The 26,478-nt window shown below is 34.4% G+C and overlaps 13 protein-coding genes across 13 annotated transcripts; 4 read left to right on the forward strand and 9 right to left on the reverse strand.

Annotated features, from left to right (window-relative positions):
• Positions 1 to 1,175: 1,175 nt before the first annotated feature.
• RO3G_10004 (uncharacterized protein) lies at positions 1,176 to 2,221 on the reverse strand (the record flags this gene model as incomplete). The annotated part of the gene is made up of 7 exons (XM_067664589.1): positions 1,176 to 1,225; positions 1,277 to 1,382; positions 1,433 to 1,507; positions 1,755 to 1,850; positions 1,899 to 2,021; positions 2,066 to 2,075; positions 2,139 to 2,221. 7 exons carry the CDS (start codon positions 2,219 to 2,221, stop codon positions 1,176 to 1,178), a joined length of 543 nt encoding a protein of 180 aa, XP_067520690.1.
• Positions 2,222 to 2,557: 336 nt separating this feature from the next.
• Positions 2,558 to 3,634, reverse strand: RO3G_10005 (uncharacterized protein; the record flags this gene model as incomplete). Its single annotated transcript, XM_067664590.1, has 4 exons — positions 2,558 to 2,708; positions 2,760 to 2,829; positions 2,877 to 3,118; positions 3,171 to 3,634. The coding sequence occupies 4 exons, from the start codon at positions 3,632 to 3,634 to the stop codon at positions 2,558 to 2,560; spliced, it is 927 nt and encodes a 308-aa protein (XP_067520691.1).
• A 2,164-nt stretch (positions 3,635 to 5,798) lies between these two features.
• RO3G_10006 (uncharacterized protein) lies at positions 5,799 to 7,290 on the forward strand (the record flags this gene model as incomplete). Its single annotated transcript, XM_067664591.1, has 2 exons — positions 5,799 to 7,125; positions 7,244 to 7,290. The coding sequence occupies 2 exons, from the start codon at positions 5,799 to 5,801 to the stop codon at positions 7,288 to 7,290; spliced, it is 1,374 nt and encodes a 457-aa protein (XP_067520692.1).
• A 316-nt stretch (positions 7,291 to 7,606) lies between these two features.
• RO3G_10007 (uncharacterized protein) lies at positions 7,607 to 9,209 on the reverse strand (the record flags this gene model as incomplete). Its single annotated transcript, XM_067664592.1, has 5 exons — positions 7,607 to 7,948; positions 8,003 to 8,188; positions 8,238 to 8,456; positions 8,508 to 8,578; positions 8,777 to 9,209. 5 exons carry the CDS (start codon positions 9,207 to 9,209, stop codon positions 7,607 to 7,609), a joined length of 1,251 nt encoding a protein of 416 aa, XP_067520693.1.
• Positions 9,210 to 10,665: 1,456 nt separating this feature from the next.
• On the forward strand, positions 10,666 to 14,015 carry RO3G_10008 (uncharacterized protein; the record flags this gene model as incomplete). The annotated part of the gene is made up of 4 exons (XM_067664593.1): positions 10,666 to 11,107; positions 11,159 to 12,328; positions 12,405 to 13,839; positions 13,895 to 14,015. 4 exons carry the CDS (start codon positions 10,666 to 10,668, stop codon positions 14,013 to 14,015), a joined length of 3,168 nt encoding a protein of 1,055 aa, XP_067520694.1.
• Positions 14,016 to 14,168: 153 nt separating this feature from the next.
• Positions 14,169 to 14,932, reverse strand: RO3G_10009 (uncharacterized protein; the record flags this gene model as incomplete). Its single annotated transcript, XM_067664594.1, has 4 exons — positions 14,169 to 14,195; positions 14,250 to 14,440; positions 14,494 to 14,687; positions 14,739 to 14,932. The coding sequence occupies 4 exons, from the start codon at positions 14,930 to 14,932 to the stop codon at positions 14,169 to 14,171; spliced, it is 606 nt and encodes a 201-aa protein (XP_067520695.1).
• Positions 14,933 to 16,818: 1,886 nt separating this feature from the next.
• RO3G_10010 (uncharacterized protein) lies at positions 16,819 to 17,283 on the reverse strand (the record flags this gene model as incomplete). The annotated part of the gene is made up of 2 exons (XM_067664595.1): positions 16,819 to 17,218; positions 17,276 to 17,283. 2 exons carry the CDS (start codon positions 17,281 to 17,283, stop codon positions 16,819 to 16,821), a joined length of 408 nt encoding a protein of 135 aa, XP_067520696.1.
• A 1,042-nt stretch (positions 17,284 to 18,325) lies between these two features.
• Positions 18,326 to 18,851, reverse strand: RO3G_10011 (uncharacterized protein; the record flags this gene model as incomplete). The annotated part of the gene is made up of 4 exons (XM_067664596.1): positions 18,326 to 18,468; positions 18,523 to 18,572; positions 18,621 to 18,714; positions 18,776 to 18,851. 4 exons carry the CDS (start codon positions 18,849 to 18,851, stop codon positions 18,326 to 18,328), a joined length of 363 nt encoding a protein of 120 aa, XP_067520697.1.
• A 673-nt stretch (positions 18,852 to 19,524) lies between these two features.
• On the forward strand, positions 19,525 to 20,298 carry RO3G_10012 (uncharacterized protein; the record flags this gene model as incomplete). The annotated part of the gene is made up of 4 exons (XM_067664597.1): positions 19,525 to 19,666; positions 19,723 to 19,874; positions 20,093 to 20,126; positions 20,285 to 20,298. The coding sequence occupies 4 exons, from the start codon at positions 19,525 to 19,527 to the stop codon at positions 20,296 to 20,298; spliced, it is 342 nt and encodes a 113-aa protein (XP_067520698.1).
• A 325-nt stretch (positions 20,299 to 20,623) lies between these two features.
• Positions 20,624 to 20,964, reverse strand: RO3G_10013 (uncharacterized protein; the record flags this gene model as incomplete). Its single annotated transcript, XM_067664598.1, has 2 exons — positions 20,624 to 20,688; positions 20,829 to 20,964. 2 exons carry the CDS (start codon positions 20,962 to 20,964, stop codon positions 20,624 to 20,626), a joined length of 201 nt encoding a protein of 66 aa, XP_067520699.1.
• A 1,094-nt stretch (positions 20,965 to 22,058) lies between these two features.
• On the reverse strand, positions 22,059 to 22,627 carry RO3G_10014 (60S ribosomal protein eL33; the record flags this gene model as incomplete). Its single annotated transcript, XM_067664599.1, has 3 exons — positions 22,059 to 22,082; positions 22,135 to 22,417; positions 22,614 to 22,627. 3 exons carry the CDS (start codon positions 22,625 to 22,627, stop codon positions 22,059 to 22,061), a joined length of 321 nt encoding a protein of 106 aa, XP_067520700.1.
• Positions 22,628 to 23,761: 1,134 nt separating this feature from the next.
• RO3G_10015 (uncharacterized protein) lies at positions 23,762 to 24,424 on the forward strand (the record flags this gene model as incomplete). Its single annotated transcript, XM_067664600.1, has 2 exons — positions 23,762 to 24,031; positions 24,173 to 24,424. 2 exons carry the CDS (start codon positions 23,762 to 23,764, stop codon positions 24,422 to 24,424), a joined length of 522 nt encoding a protein of 173 aa, XP_067520701.1.
• A 1,279-nt stretch (positions 24,425 to 25,703) lies between these two features.
• On the reverse strand, positions 25,704 to 26,072 carry RO3G_10016 (uncharacterized protein; the record flags this gene model as incomplete). Its single annotated transcript, XM_067664601.1, has 1 exon — positions 25,704 to 26,072. One exon carries the CDS (start codon positions 26,070 to 26,072, stop codon positions 25,704 to 25,706), a length of 369 nt encoding a protein of 122 aa, XP_067520702.1.
• Positions 26,073 to 26,478: the final 406 nt, after the last annotated feature.

Below are 26,478 nucleotides of genomic sequence, written 5' to 3' on the forward strand. Positions count from 1 at the left end.
CATCTTGGGAATGAGCTCTTTTAATGTCTAAGAAAAAAAAAAAAAAACTTTTTTTAAAAAACCCGAAAAAGTTGAGTATTTTTGGGGATTGAATTGAACTTTTTTAATTGGCTAATTTACCCAGTTTTTTCTTTTTCTATTTCTTTTTAAAAGATCGAACAGGATGTGTATTTAAATTATAAGTCAGGAACAATAAAGAAAAGATGTAAATTAAGACAAAAATATTATAAAAGAGGGTAATCAAGATAAGTGTATGCTGATAGATTTGTTCGTTATTTAATAGCTTAAGCAACTTTAAAATCTGGCATTGTTAATCCTCGCTATAACTGCAAAATTTCTAAACGGATACGAGCAATACAGTTGTAATAAATTAAGTTTTGATTTAAGATGTACTTGTGTGTCAAGGATATCAATAAAGTCAACAAGATGCTTTGCAGTTGATATTTTTTATTCAATTTTGCAACATGAAATTCAATAGTAAAAACTCTCAAAATTTTCTGTAGTAATAGTAAATGTCCTAGCATGCCTGATAATTTTCAAATTGCTTTGATTGACATGTTCATTTTTCTCTGAAACACAAACAAGTAACTTATTTAAGTCGCTGTGTATAATAGGTTCGTCAAAGAACCATTTCAGTAGTCATTGGTAGTCTTTTTCATTGGCACGACTGATCTATTATGAGATTGAATGTGCTTGCTACAAAGCAAGCTAGAGAGAGAGGATCATTGGCAATACTAGTAAAAAAGAAGCCGAGTCAATTATTAGATGAAAGCATTTTCAAACTAAAGGTATCATTTGATGTGTTTTTGATCCACTTTTCGTAATGATCACGATTTAATACTTTGGTTTTATTATTAAGTTTGTTTTATAGCTTATCATGGAAATACTACTTGTTCAATGAACAAGCAACCATAGTGAGCAATATGAACTGATAATACAAGCACAGATTTGAACTGCTTTGCATCATGCATTTGAATTTTTGTAAAATTACATTTGCTTTTTGCTTAATACAAAAAAAAAAAAAATAAAGATTTGTATTTTTTTTAAATACATTTATATGACTGAACCAAACTATCCATTGGAGTATCAGTAAAGCCATACAAATAACTATTTTATTTAGGAACAAGTTACTTGCCATTCATATACAAACATAAGTTTTTATAAGAAAATACAAATCACAGGCCTTCTTTCTTCCATTCTGCAAAATGATCGAATAACACTGGCCCTACACAAAGAAATTTGGGATGTACGGATTTAAAATGGTATTTTTACTTACAAGAAGAGACAGAATCGTATCCTGAAAGGTCCTCAGGTATAGTCTTGCATAGATCCAGCATACTTGCCCACTGATCTTTATTAATAACCTTAATGGGTTTCTTTTCCTTTTTAAATGGGTGAGGTCACTGTATGGCAATAAACTCTTTATATTTACTTCAATAAACTGCATAAAAGACTTGATGATAGGGTATTTATCAGCCAAGATCACTTGCCAGAGCGCTACAGCTACCTAGAATGACACATATCGTTTAATAAGTGAAAAATAAACAAAAATACATCACCTCAACGTCTATGCTCTTTTGATTTTGTGATTTTGCATAAAGAAAAGTGTAAATATATAATTTTTTGAATAAGTCCTCATCGTCTTCTACTTGTTTCTGTAATGTTAATAACGTTGTCTTTAATTTATCTATACTATCAATACTATGTGAAAAGAATTATTTTTAGTTATGAAACAAAATAAAATAAAAAAATACTTGCTTTGAATCCTTCATAAACTTGGACCATTCTTCAATTGTTATATAGCCCATTCTTGCACAATTCATTTTCCATGCTAATAGTATAGGGACAATCTACAGGTAGATATTAGCTCAAACTAAATATATATAGAATATACATACACTTTCAAGCGATACGCCAATATCTGAAAAAAAGACTTGACAACCGTCAGGCCCAATGATATCCGCGTTGTCTGTATCCTTGTATTTATCAAACGTAGTTTGTCGAAATTTTGCAAATTTATTCTATAACAGCGCGTCAATACAGTGTTCAAAGACTTTTTAAATACCTGTTCCGTGCTGCATAATATTGAACATGAAAATGGTTTAAGCGCAATTGAATAACAAAAAAAAAAGTCTTACGTCTTTTTAGAGCTATATTTTAGTTTTCTAGGAACTAGTGGTGAAGAAGGTTCGATTGCAGAAACTTTGCGCTTAACTGTCATGACTAGAAAGCGAAAAATAAAAAAGGGGGAAAAAAAGTACGAATTTTCTTTTCGGTTGCCTTATTCCTATTTCCAAGTCACGTCAAGGCAAGCTGTATATCAAGTTCTTACTGTTCTCTCTTATAAAAACAAATTAAATGTTTATAATTGTAGAAATATTAGTAAAATACAAAAGTTTTTATTGTCTATCAAAGTAATACTGTTATTATTAAGAATTGAAAGACGGATAGAGAGAAAGGGGGGATTTGAAGAAGAGAGTTACTATTATGTTTTACAAATGAAATTAATTAAATGCAATTAAAAATGCTGTGAGTGGGTGAAAAAGGAGTTGGTGAATTATTGACTCTTTTCTACTAATTTTGCCTTTGCTTCTGCTTTAGCTTTCATGACTTGATGATATTCTGTATTTAAAAGTTTATCCCAAAATGTAAAGAAAGGCTGAGCAAAATTAGTTTTAATACCGTGTGGTTGATGATGAATATCATGACTGCAATAGAATATTAGTTTCATGTTAACCGCTTTACTTTAAAATACTTACTAAATCACATTATTTCCAAAAAATGCAGTTAAAGGGTCCCAAGGAAAGTAATAACCACAGTGATCATTTACTATTGCACTAGTTGAATAAAAGCTATTTGTTTATAAATTCATTTACCTGTTTTTAATGTAGAAAAGGTAAAAAAGTACATGCCAAGACGAGGTGACATACCTGTCAACTCGAATGCGAGAGCTGCACCACAAGTATCCAATAGAAAGCCTTCTAAAGGATGATTGTATAATGCACCAAAAGCATAAGGTACGTAAAGACGATGATGATGAGAGTGCATATATTTGTACATGAATTTAACAGTGTGTGCCATACGGTGAAGTACGTATTGATGTGTATCAACAATAAACCTATTAAAACTATAAGTTCACCCTTCACTCTATATGATCCTCTTTCACTTACATGGCAATAAAGAATTGTATAGAAGGTACAGCATAACCTTGAATGAATGAAGCGATTTGATTGGATAATTGAAGGCAATTTTCATTTGATTGACCCAAGAATTGAGTAACAAGAGGAAGTAAAAGAGTGGAATATCTGTTGATAGCCTCTTGATGTCTTTGCTGGTCTGCTGCGTGGTCTACTCCTTTCAAAATTGCAATTCCAAGAATGATTTGAACTACATGTTGAAGAGCAACCATAACTAAGACTTTTCCAAATGAAACCTTGTTACGCTTTTGATCCTCTGGTGAATGAATTCGATATTGTTCAAAGAAAGGAATTTCCAGCTTCATTATAACTTCATAGATAGTACATTGTATCCAATACACAGCGATAGGTACCCAAATAGCCATTACTTCATCATCCCAGATATCAATAAAGGTATGGTTCCACCTGTTATCTACTTTTTGATAAGTTGAGTTCATTAAGCAAAGAAATGAAGACAGAAATTAAAAAAAAAAAAAAAAGTGGTGCAATGAAAAAGAAGAAAAAGGTTTGTTTAAATATTTTTCCGAAACTGGGATTGAAACCTAAATGCTTAATTACCATCTTTGGACTTTTTATTTGTTTAGCACTGGCACCACCTTTCATTTACCACGCCACTCTATACTTTCTAATCAAGTACGGCATTAATTTAGTGAATATTGTACCTTCAAAGTGATAAAGATTTACTAGATAAGATACAAAGATTAACTTGAATTATTTTAAATAACTGTAATTGATCGTATTAAAATTACTCAAATTAGAACAAACTTTTTGACAAGCTGAATATAAATGAATGATAACCAGTCATTTGAAAATCATAAACCAATTACATTTAATTTCATATGGGTTTTAAACAATTAAGGATTATTCTGGTTGGTAACTTGGCTTGATCACAATATATGCTATATCGTATTATATTGCATCTTTTGAGTCCTTTCTTGGCTGCTTTATATCAATACTATGTTGACCTTAAAATATTAAAAAAATCACCTTCCTTTTATCTATGCATGAGAGCTATTAAAGGTCCATACATCTTCCTGATTTTTCGCATACGGCGATATGTCTTGTCTATGATATCTCTGTAACAAAACCTTGTCATCTTCAGAACAATAGATGTAAAAAGACACTTGAGCCTTATGGAAGAAGACGTTGTGTTAGCATGTCATAAAATACAAAAGATGTTACACGATAAAGATAAAATAGAAGAAAAAACGGACGAGACGAAAAGTAGGTCTAGCAACCGAAATGTTAAGGTCGCTAGAAAGATTGTGCTTTCACTTTTCTTCTGCTATTTACTTCTGATCATACTCAAAAGGAGGACGAGGCCATTTTAATCATAGAAGCTGTACAGCCGTTTATAGAGAATTGTATCATCTCGCAAGTCAAAGATGCCGATTTCAAGTGGTAAGTATAAAAAATGAAAGTTTTATTAATTTATCTTTTACTGAATTGAACATAAGGTTGACACTCTATCTCATCCCTCTTTTTAATCATCCAAAAAACTAAACTATGATTCTAAGCTTGGTATTATGTGCTGATCCATTTGTAATGGTTAACTATAAGCTTTTTTATATCAAAGTTAAAAGATCGGAAAGCTTTACCAATGGACACTTAGAATATAGCCTTGTAAACTTTGGCGAAGAGATGCAAATTGAATTGAATAAGCTGGTATTAAGGAAAGGTGAGTGACCAGAAGTGCTCAGTTTATTAGTAAAAGGTAATTCTATTTAATGTCATTGTCGTATTGTCACAAAGACATCAAGAGTAGGTTACACCGGTACAGCTTTCAAGATGGGTTTGAAAAAATAATGTTACAAAACAAAGTGTATAGTTGAATAAATCCATTAGAGAGCCATCAAATCTAGGATTTCATCTGTAATATGACAATGTAATGTGCAAAAACAAAAACAAAAACAAAAAACTTTTCATGCGCAAATTTAGCTATAAAATTCAGGAATTTTTTTTTTCCTTTGTAAATTAAATTTCAGAACAAATGGGGTTTGCAACTTGCCTTTTTATTTAAAAGGGAATATCTTCAAATTAGGAAAAGCTGGGCTTTTTTTATTATGGTTCTCATGTGATCCTAACTAATACAAAATGTTTATTAGATCACGTAAACCTGTGTTTGCTAAGCAATAATTCATGTTTAATAGAATGAGCAGCGCATTATATTCTAATTTTTGTCTTTTTATTTAAATCACAACCAAATACGAAAGTATCATTGTTATGCGTCCAAAACATGTGAATAACAAAGGAGAAATGAAATAACAAACAGTTAATCATTGGATGCTGATCTACACACATTATTCTTGTAGATAATTTATTGTATGAAAACACTTTATCAAGCATTTTAAATCAAATAACAATTTATTTTAACAGAAGGACTCAACTGAATGATTTAAAAGCCTCAGTATGCGTTTTACAAAAAAAAAAAAAAAAAAAAAAAGAGGAGAAAGGAATATAAAGGTTACATGAATGGAGAATAAAACAGATGCATCCAAAGTGAGTGGCTAAAATGTAACAAAAATAAAGGTATAAATGGAAATGATACTTTTTTCTTTTTTTTTTTTTCTTTTTTTTTCGTGTACAATAATTGCTAAATACATGAACTCTGTCATTGATCTACCAAATGAGATATTATTAGCCATCTTTGGTTTACTAACACCAGTGGATCAATTTAATTGTCAACTTGTATGTCAGGCCTGGTTGATGTCCTCAAGGCAGATCTATTATGAAAAAGTCAAGACAAATAATACAAATACACTGGCACTCTTACGCTGTCTTGATTCTCAACGTTTTCATTCTTCTGCGTATATCAAAACACTTTCAATCCATTTCTATCCATACTTTAATTGCCAACGTCTGCTGAATAAAGAAGAATTCACAAGACTGATTCAGCACTGCACAAATCTTGAAAGACTCTTGATATCACCCAATTCAGTTTATTGGGATTATCTTCATCCAGGGCTCAATCTCAGCCGGCTGACACGATTAGCCTATCCAGAGTTACCTAGCAGGACACCATCCAAAACAACCAGTTACTATCGATCACTTCATGATTTCAAGACGCATCTAACCTCGCTTGATATTCACAGTGCATGCGATCATTGGATACGGAATACTTTTGGCCACCTTTTGAACTATTTGGCAGAGTTTAATCATCTAAAAGAACTCACGATCTCTGGAGGAAGCCAGATTTCAATCATTCATCTGAATGATGTATTAAAGGTATGTAAACAATTGACAAGTCTTCAATTCGGCTTGAGTCATTCTTTTTGGGCACCAGACAGTAAGCCAACGATGACAAGGTATACGGCCTTGAGATACCTTGACATCTACCTACCCGAGTTTTGTATTCCTTCTTTAGAGTATATCAAAACAAGGTTTAGTGAATTAAGACACTTGAAATTACTGGTATTTCACGGACAGACACATCCATGGACAGAAGAAAAGACAAGATACCTTCAAAGGGAATTTATTCCTTACCTGCAAAATCTTTCGAGTTATTCCATCAAGTTTGATATGGAAGCTGGCTGTGAAGTGATGGAGAGCACACTTTTGAAACACTGGCCAGAGGGCGAACTGGTAGCCTTTGTGGACGTGTCCGAGTCAACCTATGAGCGAACACAGATGACTTTGATCAAAGATCAAGAACACAAAGAGATTCAATACATGACTACTTGGAATCCTGCGTATCATCTTCATCCTTATCTTCGCTATCTTTACGCATTTGGTCCACTGCTGTCGAAGCTAACGATCAAGAACTATACCCAAACTACATCGACTCCCCATCTAGACACCCTTCTTGCTCTTTGTCCCTCTCTCCATACATTCACCTTGGAAGCACCAGCAAAGGATACGTGCGCAATCATCCCATCAACCTATCAACATCGACATCTGACGATACTTGAACTAAAGCGGGTTCATCTGGGTATAAAGGCACTGGAACTTTTGTGTGCGAAAGGTCCGGGAATCAAACACGTTAGTATCACCGATTCTCAATTGACCTACACCCATCCTTGCTTTGATGAAGATGATGATGTGATAAGAGAATGCTTTTCGTTCTTGGACAAGGATGACTGCCAACTTGTTTTAAATAACGTTACATTGTTAATGAAGAATATCATGGGCATGTGTGGAGCAAGAAAAAAGTATAATTCGACTAAAATCATATTTTAATAATCATAAAAAAAGCATCCTTTTTTAATACAAAACAAATAAATAAAAAACAAAGAGAAAAAAAAAAGAATTTGTAGTTTTTTAATAATAAAAGAAATAGAGAAAGAGAGAGAAAGAGAGAGAGAGAGAGCGATTACAGTAGAGTTATTATACATAAAAATGCTGCGATATTTTTAAAAAGGGGGTTGGGTCATGCTCTGAATATGAATGTATCTGTTTACAAATGGATGCTGTTATGGACTATTGGAGAAATTAGGAAAGGACGTCATCAGAGGATGAAAACCAAGAGAATATCCCAAAAGATTGTTATTATTGCTTCCAAACTGTCTTTGTTGTTGCTGTTGTCTGTTTAATTTACCTTGAATACGTTTACAATAAGACGTGTTTCGAATGGTCGGTAAAAGGGGACGAATACACTCAGCTAATTGTTGATGTTGACTTTCGCTAGCGTAATCTAGGGCTGTTTGTACAACATAATTAGCGTAAGAGTCCTTTAATAGCTTCTCAAGGCGATCTTTGTTCATCATTTCTTGAATCAAATCATGTCGTGTATCTTCTTCAGCTACACGAATGCACTACAAAAAAATAATAAGAATCTGTACAGGTCTTTTTTTCAGTTCCTTGTATACCTTTTCCATGACATTTGAACTGTATTTTTGAATTGATAATTTACTAAGATTACCAATAAATTGACGAATCAATCGATCTGAGAATTTAGCGTCACCTAATTCTAACACATATTGAACTACATAATTGCCGTAGGGATCTTGTACAAGTGTTAAGGCATGACTAATGATTTCATCTACCAATTGTTTCTATGCAAATATCATTAGACACAAGTAGATAATAGCATTCAAGGCTTACAGTTTGATGGTTGGCAGAGTAATCAATACATCTTTGTAATACACAACAACCATGTCTGTGAGTGGCTACTTCAATACAATTCTCACTGACTGCATCGTAGATAAATTGCTTATGTTTGGTTGTAAAACGATGTAGGCATTTCTGAATGACGTGGTTTCCATTGATATCTTTGATAAGTGTGACTACAATAGGTGAAAATGCTTTTACGATGGCTTGTATCTGCAGTTTTAATTAGCATTGTCTCCTATCTATTTTATAAGAGCTCCTTACTTGTTCATCCAGACTAATTAATTCAATCATTCTTTGAACAGCTCGTGTGCCATGCATATTTAATGAAATTTCTAAAATAGAATTTGATACTTGTTCAACAAGCATCATTCTTTGTGTATCTGTGCAATGTTCCAACATTTTCTGACACAAGTAATTACCAAAAGGATCTACAAACATATTCTCCTTTTTAGCTTATTCTCTCTTTCTCTCACACTCTCATACACACACTCTCTCTCTTTCTCCTTAACCTCCCTTCTATTTTACTTTACCTGTCATTAATTCTACAAAGTGAGGATAAACTTGATTAAATATGATTTCTCTTTGTTCCAAGTTAGTTTCTTCTAGTTTCTTTTGTAAATATCTACACCCATTTTGATCTTTACAAAGCAAATAAATCTCATCTTTCATCTCTTCTAAATTAACAGAAGCAAACCGAGCATCATCTATCATCGAAGTTGAACTTGCTCTTCTCTGGATGCCAATTGAGCTTTTTCTACTTGTAGGAGAAGGGGGTCTGCTGTAATATGGAGAAAATAAGGGATTATAGGCGTTTTCCAATTTGATCAAGGGTGGTGGTCTTGTTATACCTGAATCCACACTACCCAATCTTCTAGCGGTTGAGAAATCTGGATTAGAGTAAGAAGGTGTGAGACGAATAGGTTGTGATTTGTTGAGAAAATCAAATCGTTTTAATGTGTCCATTGAATATTTTCGTAAATTGGGTTGTATAAATACATTGTTATTATTAGATAACTCTTGTGAATAATTTACATCGTTCCAATAAGCTGAATAACCTTGTTGCACATATGAAGTATTCTGGAGCCTAATGTTAATTTCTTTTTTCTTTATTAGTCAATGCAAACTTACAAGATTAGGATAACTTTCACGTCTTATTAATTGATGGTTAATTTCATCTTGCTGTTGTTGAAGTGGATGTCGCATTAATATATCAGGCGTTATACTACGACCTATAAATTTACGTTGTGTAAACAAACAAACAAAACAAAAAAAAACTTTCTATATCATTGATTTACTTGTATTATTTCTTAATAAATGAATATCAGATAATTGAGGAGTAAAAGCAGTGTTTTCAGGAAATAACGGACTACCGAGTGATCTCCTTTATGAAAAAAAGGGGGAAAGAGAAAATAGTTTGAGTGAATGTTAGTAAAACAAATAATAGACTTACGTATCAAGTAAGGAATGATCATTGATAGTTAAACTATTTATTGTTGCTATTTGATTATCAAGATCTTGATCCAACATATTGTTCAATTCTTGTGTACACTTATCAAAGTTACTACTAGTCGCTTTCATTTTTTGTATATAAAAGAAGAGAAGGAAAGAAAGGAGAAAGAAAAAAAAAAAAAGAAAAAAAGAAAAAGAGGACTTTATATATAAACTATGGTTTAAGGGGGAATATGCATTAGAAGCGGGTATTGAATAATGGAATTTTTTGTTTAAACAATACACACTCCATACTTTTATCTCCTCCTCTGCTTCTCCTTTTTTTTGTTTTTTTTTTCCTGCTAAAATTGAGCTTGTGTATCTTTAGCAAGGAGAATAGCTTTTAAGGAATTACACAAAAGATAACTCTTTTATTCTCCTTTGTACTATTTTTTAAACTGTAATAATCGTTTTGAATTTTATAAAATGAACTGCATGACTGAAATAAGGGATGAAAGAAAGGAACATTCTCTCACCCACTCTCTTTTGCGTACAAGATCAACCAATGCCTGATGATGCAAACGTTAATGGTTGCTTATTAATAGCATTTTTAAATATATACAATCAGTATACTTACTTTGGGTTGTCCGCAGGGAGCTGTGTATATACATGTGTGTGTGTGTGTGCGTATATATCAATAGTAAATAGTCATTTTGTTCTTGTATAACCTATTTGTATTTATAGAGTACTTCAGGCATAAGGTTTGATCTTATGAATAAGGGTGAAAAGGGGGTGAAAGAGGGGGGGAGAGGGTAATTCATACAAAAGAAGGAGGGAAAGACACAGTTGGTTTTAATTTCAAATGGCCTTGTTTTGTTAAGACTTTTTTCGGGATTTGAGCTTCAAATTTTTATTGGTTTTAAGACCTTCTTATCCCAATTCAGGAAAAACATAGTTTTCTTTTTTTCTTTTTCTTTATTTAAACACATACATGTCCTCCCGTTGCTTAGATACTAGGCCAAGCTCTTTTTTATATCAACCTTCTTCTTCCAACAACCAATCAACACAACAGGAATCCAATGATTTTTATTTTAGTCGAAACAACGATACCATTGTAGTAGACGTCGATAGCAAACGTCGAACATCGTCATCCGGTGATATCGTTCGACCCATCAAAGAACAACCCTGTCTCAAGTCTCACTCTTTCCCGCTCAAGACACACCTAGTGAACCACACCAATGTATCAACTACAACTACCACCATCATGCAACCTACCCACGGCGGGAGATACAAGAAAAATAAGCTTTATAGAAAAGAAAAATTAAAAGAGGCCAAAAGTGATTATGAAGATAGAATTGAAGAATACTTTAAACAACTCACTGTAGGCTGTGGACAAAAGGATTGTCGAAATAAATTCTGTGCATCCGGTCGTGGTAAAAACAAAAACATTCAAATGAAACGCAAAACTAATCCATAATGCAAAGGCGGCATACTTAATTTACAACCTCAAGCAGCTTTAATCATGTCTATCCAACTTGCTTCTATGCCAGATTCAAGGCTTTGTACAAAGAACTCGTTTTCAGACAAAAGTTTGTCTCAAAAGAGAGAGCCTTTGCAACAAGAAGAAAAAGACTCAGCACCCAAACCGTTCTTACAGTCCCTTTTCAATTCATCTTCTTTTTCTAGTTTACTGGAAAAGAAAAAGCGAAAGAAAAAGCCAAATTCGATCATAACGACCAAGAAACATTGGGCAACTGACTTTTGGGAGCTCTTTAGTTATTCCAAAAAGATGCACTCTGACGAAGAACAACAGCAGGAGGATGAGGGGGATGATGAAGAAAGCGATTGTGAAGATGAAAGTTATTATCAGATCGACAGTGATCAAGGTGACAGTAGCTCCATCACCAGTCTTCACCGTGATATGTTGCTTGACATTACGCCCATAGCCGTTCAAGTCGATACCGCCATTCATTATTTACATCAATTCGTCGTTGCTCAGACAGTAACAGAGCAAGAGATGGAAAAGTGGTGTCGGTCTGTCTTCCAGAGCTGGGAGGCCATCGGTCAAAGTTTCCTTTCTTCCTCGTCCATCTTTTCTGATCTCGGGCTTCACAAAGTGCCTCTGATCGACTTGGATCATTTAACAAAGTTTTTTCAAGCCATCTTGTACAAAGAACCACACTGTAAACGAGTTTCTCGACAGTTGCGTTTGGCAGAATCTATATCGGATAGTCTAGAGACTTTACTGGATCGCATGATCTTGAATGTGGGTGCATTAGAAGAAATCGAAAGCTTGGAAGAGGCAGAAGGTGACCATGTACGTATTATGATTGAATGGTGTCGGTCATTGACCGCTGTCTTGCAATGGATCTACTGCTGCAAGGATAGTAAGATAGACGATGAAGTTGGATGTTGCTCAGCGAATCAAGTCCTCATACAAAAGCTTGTTCAAGTACTTAGCAAAATTGCTCGTAATAAGCAATCCGTGATACGAATAATGATGCAAAGCACGATATCTTATTGGGGCCCTGCCCGTATAAGATGGGTTGTGCAGACTTTACACCAGTACCTTTGGGATCATTTTCATATAGGACCCTATAAACATGGATTAGAAGATACAATCATCATGACTTTGAAATGTTTAGAACTTATATGTTAGTTTTTCATTGTATATTTATATATGCATGCCCTGTGTTATAACCTATTGCTTACCATTCTTTTTTTTTATAGACCAAGCCAATATGAAAACACCCAATCATCCTATAGTATCACCCGAAGTCTTTTACAACCTGGATATCACCAAAAAGCTAAATATCAAAAACGAATACCGCATTTGGAAAAGAGTCTTACTGCATGGTGAAGGTCGGCATTTTATTGCCGGAGGATCTGAACAGCACCAACGTCGTTCTCGTCTATTCATGACAGCCTCCTCTGTCTTACTACCGTACCCGTTTGATAACGAATATCAATTTTCATGGTTCAGTTACCCATTTCTTTTACCACCTTCCATCAAACGGAAGATTGTTCTCATGGACGCCATGTCACAAATGTCTCTCGAATATGAAGATGCTTGCGTGAATCATACCCTTGTTGTACATGCTCAAAAACTCTTGTCTGAAGCACCTCGTATGCTCAAGGATTTGGAGACAAACCTAAAGAGTGCTACATGCCCTTATCTGCTGTTAGAAATCCGTCGTGAACACTTTGTTGAGGACACCTTCCAGCAGGTCTCTCGCAAGTGGAGCGACTTGAGAAAACCACTCAAGGTGAAGTTTATTGAGGGTGGCGAAGAAGGGATGGACCAGGGAGGTGTTCAAAAAGAATTCTTTGGTGTTTTGTTTGAAAAGCTTGTCTCGTCCGAACTGGGTCTCTTTTCACAGGATGAATCCACACGTCTTTGCTGGATACGACCCGTTTCTAATCTCGATAGGCGAACGTATGAGATGGTGGGAGTCATGATGGGTTTAGCGATTTATAATGGCGTCATGATGAACTTGCAATTCCCCAAGGTACTCTGGAAATCACTTGTGATGCCCAGTGAGGCAATGCTAGAGGCAGTGGCGGAACGACACCATTTGTTTACCCTTGATGATCTTGAAGAAGGTTGGCCAGCTTTAGGGCAAGGACTCAAGCAATTGCTCGACTGGCAGGATGGCGATGTCGAGGATGTCTTTTGTCGGGACTATGAAATCTCGCTCGAGGTCTTTGGGCAAGGTGTGGTCACTCAACCACTGATGCCCAGCCCTGTGGTGCCAGTGACAAATGCAAATCGAGAAGCTTATGTAAGAGACTATTGCACCTATTTCATGTATACCGCACAAAAGGAACAGATCTTGGCTTTACGTCGTGGTCTCTGGAGTGTTATCGGTAGTCGAGCACTACACTTGTGCACTGCAGACGAATTAGAAATGGTCGCCTGTGGACAGAGACAGGGACCTGATGCTATTGAATTAAACATGGCCGATTTGGAAAGTGTTGCTGAATATGACGAGTACACATCCGACCATCCGACCATCCGACAATTCTGGTCTGTTATTCATCATGATTTAACAGCCGAACAAAAGAGGCAGTTGTTGCTGTTTGTGACAGCAAGTGATCGTGTGCCTGTAGGTGGGCTAAAGGAACTCAGTTTTTATATCCAAAGAAATGGTCCTGATAGCGATAGGTAATAACAATAATAACAATCTTTTTTGAGTACAGAAGCTTATTTTATCCAATAGATTACCTACTGCATTAACGTGTTTTAGTAGACTTCTATTACCAGAATATTCATCACGAAGAAAATTAAGAGACAGATTGATCACTGCTATTGAAAATACCAAAGGATTTGGTCTTGTATAATCTCTTTTACTCTCATTGTTTTGTGTCTTTTATGTAAATGCTTTTCATCCCTCTTCTCCTTCTCTTCTTTGATTTAATAAATATGTTGTGTATTTATGTAAGTTGATATAAAGTTTCAAGGAGTTACTTTTATTTTTTGAGATAAAAATGAACTTAACGGAAATCAGCAGCTTTACCAGTCTAATAATAAAGGGGTTAATAGTGATTTATACATGCATATACATTTTAACTTACAGTCAATAAGCCAACGATAAGGCCAAAGAGACCGAGAACTGAACCAAAAATTTCTACAACCAATACCTTGACAAACAATTCTGGATTTTGAGCATCAGCCAAAGCAGCACTTGATCCTGTTACGCCTACAGAGAGGCCACATAATAAATTACAGATACCAACGGTTAAACCACCCCAAAAGATAGCATGACCTACATAAACACGCGTTTATATATACTGATAACGTTCTTTCTCTTCAGCTAACCTGTGAAGAAGTTGGAATTAGTGTATAACTGGTCGGCAGGTACATCACTTAATTTAGCGGAATAAACAATAGCCATAATGACACCGTAAATGGCGACGACTTCACAAAAAATAATGGAAATCAAATTTCTAGATTGAATACGAGGTGTTTTAACAGCACCACCTAAAAGTGCTGAACCTGTAATGAAAATACCCCTAGTAACAGTTTAACAAATAGGTATGTATACTTTTTTTTTTTTTTTTTACCAAGCTGCACCCGTAACGGAGAGACCAATACAAAGACCCATACCAGTCAAGGCCCAAGCATAAGGAGAAGTTTCTTGAAGTAATTTACCAACGTTGAATTCTTCACCTGAACCAGTGAAAAGCATATAAAGCCCAACAATGCTGAGAAGAGAAACTGTAGACAAGGCCCAGTAGGGACCCAAAGAAATTGCCATTCTGTGTTAAAACAATAAAAGGGGTAAAAAATATATAAAAAAAAAGAGTAAAAAAAAACGTTTTGAAACACATCAAACATATATTAGGAGTTTCAAACCAGAGGCCGAATTTTGACGTCAGTTGCAGAGCATCTTTAATGATCTTTTGTTACATTAAATCACCAAAACAGAAGCGACTAATGACCAATAATGAATAAAAAGACAGAACAGTGTTTCGCGTTTGAAAATACAAAAAGTAGAAAGTTAGAATAAAAAAAAAAACTTTGTGCTGAATAAAATTGGCTGTTGATCAGCACATTTTTCTGTTGTTCAGTGAACTACTTTTTATCATCAATACATTATATATTTATATTTTATAATGGTAATTATATTCTTTCCATGCTCAAACATTCAGGAGCATGTTTTTTCAAATGATGAATCCAACCTCAATAGTCTTTTTGTTGTAATTTTCTTGGCTGCTTCTTCAATTCTGCCATTTTTCCCAGGAGGTGTTTTTTCGTACGCCACTCTTGACCAGCACCTTTCAATTCGATTCAAAAAAGGAGAGTAAATAAATCTAATCAAGCATATAATTATAAATAAGTACAATTACCCCATTGGTTTAGTTTTTATTCATCATTCTTTATCCTGTGTCCAGGTCCATATAATATTTGGAGTGCAGTCTGGAGTTTTATTTCACCATTTCTAGTTGAAGCGCAAGTTGGAGTTTTATCAAGAATTAAATACAACTGCCACCGTTTGTAATATTCACACCAAGAACATTATGAAGAAAACAGATAATTAAAACAAAGACAAAATAAAATGTTCAGACCAGCTGATGGATTAAAATTGATTCAAAAAGATCTATTTTTTCTTGTCTTCTTTCTATGATAAAAAGAAAATAATACATGACAAATAGAAATAAAGATATTATTTAGTTATGTACAATGCGTATTCTATGAAGAATGAACATGGATGTTTTACTCTTGTTAAATATATAATAAAATAAGGGTTAGATATATTATGATTGAATCTATCTGAGAGTATAATAATTAAATTATAAACATTTTCTAAACTTATTGTACATAAATGATAGGTTAAGTCATATATAAGTCTGTGTATACAACACCACTGCTAACACAGACGAACAATCGTTTGGGTAAAAATAAACTGAAATAATAATTTGATTATAAAATGTACCTTTTATCTCTTTTTCTTCCCCTATTATACTTAAAGTTACTTCTTTAACCAAAAAAGCTAATGGAAATTTAATTCAGTATTACCTAAAAAACTTGATCTCATGTAAATAGAAGAATATATTTTAAACGGTGGATACCAATTTATTATATTTTAGCGATAATACTATTTTCTTCATCCAATCTTCTAAATAACCAACTTTTTTGTACCATTTTTAAGTATCAAGAATAGAAAGGAATTTTTTTACATTGAATGGTATCTTTACAAATATGCAGTTTTTGAAATTTACCCAATCTCTTTGTCACTCTTCTTTTTTATACCTTCCAAATTCACCAAAGCGCTGTTCAATTCGCTGTTTCCAATAATGGTTATTGAGTCGCCGTTAGACGTACACTGTAAGAAAACATTTAAATATACAGAATAGAAGTGTAAAATTAATGTGATGTCTGATTATTGTCTTAAATTTTTCTGATACAAATTTTTTTGATGTAGTCTACGAAGGAGTATAGTAACTCTAGCAGCTGCCTCATTTGGCCAAAAGGGCGATCCATCAAAAACATGTTTCCAGTGAGTTCTCCAGAGGCACAGTACACCACAGACAACTAATTGGGTTGCCGAAAGTTTTAATCTTGTTGATCAGAGTTTCAATAGCGCATCTTTTTTGGGCGGACACTCCAGTTGTCAAATCACTTGATTTAATTACGGCGTTTTCACCAAGACGGACAAAATTGATCGCAGCCTTTTAAAAAACGTTTGATGCCAGTCTTTCTTGGGAAAGAATTGGGGTTTGTTGTATCTTGATCGACTAGCGTCCAGGCTGTGCAAGCTTGTAATTCTAAAGGAGAAGTGTAATCGGATGACACTCGACAACGAGTATCGGTAGAAAGTTTATCACCTTTCGCTTGAACTTGTTTCAACTGATAAAAACAGAGCATCATGCTTGCTTCTTCAATGGTATCCTTCTTGAAGATGTCATGTACCCTCTGGATTGATTGTTTATCCAAGAATATACGAGTTATTATTGATGGTTCAAAATGTGTAGTGTGGGCTTCTAAATTAACAGATTCATGATCAAGACAATAGCTCGAAATGACCAGAAGGTCGTAAGCCCTACTGGAAATATGAAGTTTTGATAATTCATTTCCTGCTGAAGGGACGTTGGATTACTTGAACATGCCCCTAATTGCCTTCTTTTGTCGGGAAATGTTGATCGTTCGGGTGTGAACTGGCGCTCATGATGCGCGTCTTCTAAAATATAGCACCCATACGGCTCTATCAAGTTTATTGCAATAAATTCAGAGCCGTCTCCCACGACCGCATCTACCAACAACTGTGACGCCACAAATCGCATATGTGGAAAGAGAAACCAATCCTCGTCAAGTAACAAACTATGTTTTAAATCAAATTTTATAAATGCAGAAAAATGTTTCCCTGCCTTTCTAAAAACCAAATAAAAAAACAATCAGTCAGCACAATAGCACACAAATAACAAAAAGACGTACGACTTGAAAAAAAAAAGTTTGACATGCAGCAAATAAAACCTGCTTTATCAATCTTCTTTTGAAGATGATATCTAATCTTTTGCTAGAGATCATTTTCTATGCTTCATTATTTATACATCTATTTTTGTTGTGCTACCATTTTGTTTGCCCCTGAACTTGATATTCAGTTGTCACAGTCAAACCTATTTATTGATATCTTTATCACAAAAGTAAAATGCTATTCATGTTTTAATAAATAAGTATCTTTCCTGTAACACTTCAATTACACCTCAAGATTAATAGGGTTGCAATAAAACGATAGTCTGTTGGATCATATAATTCGCGTTTGGCAAAAAAAAAAAAAAAAAAAAAAAAAAAAAAAAAAAAAAAATACATATACACTCGGAAAATTGTATTAGAAGAGGATAGTTTGGATCAAAGCATATAAATTAAGAGCAAAGTTCCTTTGATTTCTCCAAATAAATTATAATTGCAAATTTGTTCCTTTCGAAAATAATGTTCGTATTAATCTCAATAGTATTGCATTATTTTCTTATGTTATCAACTCAAATTCTCTGGTATATTTCAAAGATCGTGGTCCTCTTCTTCCTTTTTATAGAATTGCTTTTCATCCGTTCCACTTGTGCTTATATTGAATTTTAAATGGACGCCAAAGCTTGTATTTCTTGTAAAAACAAGAGAGTATTTTTATGAGCTTATATGCGTGTATGCTATCTTACAAATAACCATTTACTTTCAATGTCTTTTTACCATAAACGTATGCATTTGCCGTTACTGCACCTAATAATGCTATTGGTAATGGCTTACGTGATAAAATGGCTTTCTTGGCATGTAAAAATGCCCACGATAAACTCCATGCTATTATAAAACACAGTAAATGGATGGAACAGCAACTCAATGAATTCAAATTACCTGTTGCAATACCAGCACCATTATCAGTATCACCTGTATTTACTACATAACTAAGTTTATGTTAAAAATTGTTTGATCTTCTTTTTCCTTTATTTTACCCTGCACCAGCAAAGATGAATGAAAAACCAAGGGATATTAAAGGATTTGGTAAACCAGGAGCTTTACGAAAGGAAGCAGGGACAGTAGCCAAATCTATTATTATAAATTGATGAAACTTTATTCTATTAGACGACATGTATTCTTTAATAGTTACTGAAGGCAGATAATGCCCAAATAGGATAAGGTGATTCTGATTTTTTATCAATTTCTTCAATAAAGTTAATCGACATATCTTTTGAAAAGAAAAAGCTATCAAAAAAAAATCCAAGGGTCCACTACCCAAAAAAAGGGCATCCTTTAACCCAAAGTCACAGAGCCATTTTCAAATAAAGAAAGGGCTTTGATTTGATAGAATCTAAGGTTTAATATATCTTTTTTTTTTAGCTAAAAAGTAAAACATGGAATGTTGCCACAACTAGAATCTATTTAATTTGCTAAAGTTGATCGTTGGTGTGAACAATGCGGAACAGTTTGTATTAATCATCCTGAACTTTTCTCACTTTCAAGTACAGTAATGGACAAATAAGAATATACTTCCTTTCATAAGCTCAAAGTAAGTATCAAGGACAATTTTTTTAGCGTTACATTTTGAGTGTAAATGATAAAGAAAAGTATATCCAAACTTTAGAGAGATAAAGCAATCAAGGTTGCAAACAAAATAAAAGTTTTTTTCTTCTGCAAATCATACCAAATTAGAAGTCAAAGTGAAGCCCAATAAGGATTACTGTAAATATGACAAACAATCCATGTACTATCAATTTAAGATAAAAGTTATTTTTTTTTACAACACCATGGCTTTAAGAGTATACATCAACATGAAAAAGCTCTTGTTCCGCCACTAATTTGAAAATCCCTATTTCCTTTTTTATTTTATTTTATTTTTTATTTTTTTTGTATATAAAAATGTCAAATTACGAATGCAGTTTACAAGGGCTCATCATTGGTCATCAACAAAAAGATAAATTAATTGAAAGACTCGAAGGAATATGTGGAAATAATTCTATGGTCGATCTATTTGAACACGAAATTATATTTACACCAACTGGTAAAATTCAACAAATCAGTTCCTTCTCTTTTCATTCAACCAGTTTTTGTGTATAGTACAAACACCAGTCGGGCCTTCACGCAACGATGATGTCGTTTTGAGAGTTCAATCGAGAATTACCACAGAAAAAGAAAAAAGTTTTCGTTTTCGACAGTGGTACTTGTGTATGCAAGGAAATCCAGAGCCCCAACGTGCGAGAACAGTGACAGTAAGACCTATTGCGCGCGTTCAACTCTCGGGAGATATGTTTCGATTTATGAAAGCACTTGGCTACAGGTTTTAATTGAACGATAGAGTAGAGTATATGACAACTCATATAAATTTTTTTTTTCTCAGCTATTCTTTTGAAGTAGTTAAAAAAGGCCATTTAATAGCTTATGATAATGTTTTAAAAATAACTGTTTCAAGACTGCATAAGGTAAACAGGGAAACAAGGAGGAACATAGAAACTTATGGCTATGTATAGTTAAGAAATAAAGTGGACGTGTCATCCGCCGTACCTTTTGGACAAGAAGATTCATGGATTGTTGAGGTAACAACGTTACCAGTACCACAAGAGCAAGTGAATCAAATGGCAGAACATTTAAATAAATTCAAGACCTTACTTACTGGGTACAGTACAAGAGATATAGTTTGTATTTGCGTTACTAACAGTGTTTATTCAAGCATCGTGGACCTTGAATATGTGGATACCAGAGCCTTGCAAAATAAAGTTCATTATACTTCATAATGCATCTTTTCTTTATTCAATGCAAAAAGAGATCAACTTGAAAGATTTTCTGGAGATATCAAATCAGTCAAGTTACCATATACTTTTTGTTCAATTTCCAAACTCTCAAATAAACCCTAAAAGTTGCTCACGCCGGATCCAATATGGGTATTATGTTGAATAACTTTGAGAAACAAGGTAGGACGATTATTGAGAGGTTTGGTATAGTTGTAAAAAGATGGCCATTTTCATCCTAATCGACCAGCATATTCAGTTTTTTCCAAGGTATCCCAAGTCTTCCTTGACAGAATTTCTACTTGTTATGTATGTTCAAGGTATCACGCAGATAATCATGCTGTCTGCTTGGAATAGACAAAAAGTTGCAACCCCTTTGGTTCATGTAACTCATTGCCTTGGTAATATCATCTGTTCAAATTACGATAGGCTGTATACCCGCATCGCCATTGTATATCAATTGTTGTATTTGAGATTTCTTAGGCCCAGGCGTACGCACACAGATATTTATCTTGATGTTCTCTGCAGGATCCGCCAATGAAACAGGATGAAGCGTACCGCCATCAGGGGACATTTGATTATCATCAACAGACAAAAAAGACCAGACTCAAATGCCTTTTCATAGACTAATACGGGATTCATTTCATACCTGTTTTTCGTGCCAACAATAGGATCAATAGAACCAAGGAGGATTGGAGGTTTGCGCAAAAAGGTACTGTCATTTTGCCAAAGCTTCGCCTAGAAAATGTCTTCAAGAGGATCTTTATATTTCAAGGCATCAAAAGTACCCACAAACCTGGGGTAAAAAGACACCACGATAATTCTGCCGTTCAACAAGAACATGGTATCCATTGCGAAAGTAGATCAAGAACATTTGGTACACAAACTTATTGTTTCATGTCTTCTTACGGTTGCCAAGGTGGCTATCGTAACCGTATTGTTTCCATTTGTCATCTTCTTTGATTTTTAAATTGATCGAGCTCTATGAGCCATGGCCTTTTGATGCATTTTCACAATCTATAACAGTAATTAAAGTATCCTAATCCCATTACTTTGATAAGCAATTTCATCTGCCATGGCCTTTATTGTATCAGGCTCCAGAGGACTTTCAAAGACAACATAAGATGCAATCTCTCTGGACTTTATTTCCAAACCACGATAAGCAAGATGCTTGAAACCAAACCGAGTACAATAATAGGGTACGGCTTGCCTAGCATTGGTTACTGTAAATCGAATGTGATCCAGTCCAGAATAAGGGCTGACAACGAAAGGGATCGTTTGAATCATTAGAAAAGAGAGAGAAACCATTTCTGGACGCCTGGTATTTATAATGTCATTTTCTGTATGTAATCTTACTACAAAAACGTATACTTTACATCGTCAATCATTCAAGACGGTATAAATAATGTATAAGCTAAAAGGCTTCACTAAGAAAGAATACATAGTATATTGTAATTTTCGGTCAGCAGTAATATAAGTTAATACCAATAAAAAAAAAACAAATCAACCTCTTATCAGCTTATCTCAAATAACAGAAACCTACATTTTTTTTTTTGGTAATTCCTTTCTCCTCTCCTTTTAATAAAGAGAAACAAAGTAGAATTATTTATTTAATAAAAATATACATTTACGAAGGGATTGTCTTCATCTCTCTCACGTTGAATCAATTTAGATGTTGGAAGGATAAAGCATCTAAAGAAACATGTTAAACCGATGTCTGTCTACAAATCGAGAGGATACTTACGACACGAACAGAAGCACCAAAGACCTTGGGAGGCAAGTTCTTGCGGAAACGAGCCTTGACAACACCGTTAGTACCATGAGTACGAGCGATACGGCCCCAGATAACACGGATCTTGGAACCGTTGATTTCACGTTGAGCACGGTAGACGTAGGCAACACGCTTACCAAGGTAGAATTGAGCATCCTTGGTAGTTTGAACACCTTCAACTTGAATCAAAGAAACGTTGGGGTTTTGGTTACGCTTGGCACGTTCGTAGCCCAAAACACGGCCCTTGCTGTAAAGACTATAGATTCATTTTAGTTTCACAGAGAAAAATGCAATCCATCCATGTGTCCATGTTCTTTATTTTGCGAGTATCAACTCTCTCTCTCTCTCTCTGTGCTCTTTGTTTTTCGATTTTTTTTTCACGTATCTCTGTTGTATAATCCAATGGATGGATGGATGGACGGGTGGATGGATGAGTATAAAGGAAAACTTACCGATCGGATCCCATGTCTAACTATGTTGTGAGAAAAGAGGAAGGACTTGTAGTTCTTCAAGCCTTCTGTCTCTCTCTACCCCCCCTCTCTCTTCCCCGCATACACACACCCCTATTTTTTTTTCCAGCGTTAATTGAACATCCAATCAAATCTCACTTTCCAAAACGAATCATAAATCAATTCATCACCACTTTTTTTTTTCCAGGTCTATAGCAGTAAAATCACTTATTTGGCTTTTAAATGACGTTTATTTAGAATGATTGAAAAATGAGATTTTTGTTTTCTATAAAATTATATTTCTTACTGCTCACAAAGTCCTTTAGACCGGTCGCTGTCGTGCTAAGCATCCTCTGGACTTGAAACAATCAGACCGTTCACTTTTACTCACCACTGATCCCCTTCAGTGTTAAGCGTACCCTTTGAAGCCTATTGGCCGAACTCACTCTAGTGCTACCTTCACTGAACTTCATGTCTTCAATGTCAAGATAAATAAAAAAAAAAGCTGTTGTCTTTGAATCAAAAGGTTGCTATCAAAAAAAGGACTCCAAGTCATTTTATACTTCATTTTCTCACAAACACTTTGTCCTCCGTCATTGATTTGAGCAAAGGCCAGCTTCCTGACGGCTTGCGTCCTCAAGTGAAAGACTTGAAGATAAAGATGGGAGTACAGGCAACCGTTAAACAAAAAGATCATTAATCTTTAAATGAACACATCTGATCATCAGCACCCTACTATTTAATATACACGGAGAATTTAGATGCTTTTATTTTCTCATCAAATGCGGAAGACTATACCTTATACGAAATGTATGCCACTGTAGATTTGCTAATAGGAATGACAAATCTAGAAGTTAAGAAAGACAAGTCTGTGTTTGTCTCGAGGGGATGAAATAAGGAACGAACTTCAATTTTTTCCCGCATGAGAAAAAATAAAGTAGTACAGAATGGTAAACGATTTCAGCTTATTCAAAGTGTACTATGCGTCTTGAATAGAAAAACTTCCGGTTATTCAACATAATTTCCTTGTCAAACTAGGAAGGAGGATAAAAAAAAACTTCCCTCTACCGTGTTACATTCAATGGTAATAAAAGAGACAAAAAAAAAAGGAATGCATCCACTTTGTTATTTGTCATTCTATTTTCAATTCAATGCTAATTTTAGGATTACTTTTTCTTTTGCTGAGCGCGTTGACCTCCTCTGCTCAATCTTATCGCTTTGAGGATATCAACACGATCATCTCATTTGGCGACTCTTATACGACAAGGTACATTGATCTAAGCAACTTGACTTATGCATGCCGCAACTGTACTTCTGCTGGTGCTCCTAATTGGGTTGTTTATATCGAAGACGACACAGACTGGGTTAGCTGGGATTTTGCTGCCAGTGGTGCTCCACTGAATAATGCCCTTGTTCACAAGGTAGACGACTCTAATAATTAAAAGATAAAACTAAACGTGTATTGCAACATAGTATCCTCCGTAAGAATTGCATGTGTTGTAAAACAACAGACATTGACAAGGTTTCTTTTTGATGCTAGAGTACATGATCTTGACGATCAGATCCAAGAACTTTACCTTGGCGTGTTTGCTGCACCTAGCGCTACGATTGAAGACATTGTGCAATCTGCTTATAAAAATGGGCCACGTACCGCACATTCTACCTTAAACACGATCTGGATAGGCATTAATGATATTGGATTAACTTTTGGTTGGGACAATACAACTGCGATTGATAAAGAAATCATGATTCGATATGAATCCTTGATTGTATGTTTAAAGAAAGTATACATGTCCACTGACATGGGGTTTTAATGTAGGACACGTTGATAAATTATGGAGAGACGCATTTTATGTTTATGAATGTACCCCCCATAGAGCGATCTCCTCGATGGTCCAATACAACTGAAAGGGCAACGACGATTAAAGCCCACGTCAAAGGTTGAATAGATAAAATACAATCGTACGCATATATAACTTACTTGTTCTGTCCCCACCAGCGTTTAATGATAGACTATCCAATATGATAAAGAAATTAAAATCAAAGTATCCAAGTGATACATTTCTGGAATATGACACTTGGGCTCTCTTTACAAAAATTCTTGATAATCCAGCAGAATATAACATAATTGATATCACCACGTATTGCGTTGACTGGTAAAATAACTAAATACTGTGTATATATCTTGAGTATACTTATACATTGTATAGGTCAGCACCAGCACAACATGATTGCAAGTCAATGCAAGAGTAATAACAATAACAATATATATAAAAAGGAGGGGATACGATATTAATTTTTTTATAATTTTTATTCCAGGTATTTTTGGCACGATAACCTTCATCCAACTTATCCTGTTCATCAAGCCTTGGCTAAAGACATTATAGCATACCTTAAGGAAAATTAAATATTTTTTTTTGAAAGAATAAATTACTTTCTATTACAAAAGAAAAAAAAAATCCAAGTCTTTTATGTGATACATATTACTCTTAAACTATTCAAGCTTGATATTTAACCTAATGAATCTGCTATCAAGAAACGAAAAAAGACCAGAGAACGACCCATATTCTAGAATCAAATTTTAGATTTATCAAAAGGTGTTAGCAATTATCCACAATGTATTATAGCTTCGAGTTTTAGGTGTTGTTGATTATAAATTAAACAATGTCTAGGTTATTAGAATAAAACAGGAAGATTGTTATCAGTAAACATGTACTTCAATATTCCCAAAGCGGTCAATGTATTTTTTTTTTTTTAGTTTAATATTGAAGAAAAGCTTTATGCAGTGTACTTTATATCACTTTCTTTAATATGGTCTTAGTGTTCTTCTTTCTTAGCCCTTTCTCAGTTTCAACGTTAACATCGTTGATACTGTTGGCACAAGATGAAGTTTTAGATTTTACTTGTAGGCATAAATCATAATTTATTTTCCCAAAGAAAAACAGAACAAAGTAAAATGATACGGACTAGTAAAATTCGGCTATATCATGATTAGTGTGATAAATTAAAAGGCTATTGTAAAAGAGGATGGCAAGATATTTTTAATCAGCTCTCGTTTAGTCTCTTGTAACGATATATCGCCATTTGTATTCATTAAAAATCCGTGACTACACAGGAGAAGGGGGGCGTGTTAAACACCTTAAAATCATAATTGCAGACGTAGTCAGAAACATCAACATGGGCATTTTTGACAACATCGATGAAATGGTCTTTGATCTCCGGTTCCAAATCCTTTCTTCTAATTTGGTTCATATGAGCTGTAAAGGTTCTAGTGGGTTCTAGATTTCGCTGAGAAGCAGATGTCTCTTTCGGATGAGAAGGTGTAGCAGGTTCAGGGAAATTAGACATAGCAGGAACAGAGGATTCAGACGTAGCAGAAGCAGAGAATTCAGGCGAAGCAGACTTAGGGAGATTGTGAACAGTAGATTGATCTTGGACTTGACTTGGTGTAATATCAAACATATCATGGACATGATCAACCCAGTACTGATCTTTTTTTTTTTTTTTTTTTTTTTTTTTTTTTTTTTTTTTTTTTTTTTTTGCCGGGAAATCCCCTTGAGGGACTTTTCGAAAGGACCCGAAGGGTAATCCTGGCTTTTTTTTTAGCTTCCGGATTTCCATGCTTATTTACTTGGAACCCTTCTTCTCTAAACGTCCGACAGAGTAAAAAAGTTTAGTGGAGACCCTTGTTTTTTTTTTATTACAAAATCCCCCACTTTTCTTGGATTAAAAAAAGGATCCACAATGGTTGTTTTTTTTTTTCCCCGGAATCCTGAAAAGAAAATCCACCCCCCCCTTAAACCAAAATTTTTTTTTGGCCAATCAAATATTTTTGGTGGATCCCTTCTCAAAAATTAAATAAAATTAA

Source organism: Rhizopus delemar, genomic scaffold (genome assembly GCF_000149305.1).
Source record: "Rhizopus delemar RA 99-880 supercont3.7 genomic scaffold, whole genome shotgun sequence".
Classification (NCBI taxonomy): domain Eukaryota; kingdom Fungi; phylum Mucoromycota; class Mucoromycetes; order Mucorales; family Rhizopodaceae; genus Rhizopus; species Rhizopus delemar.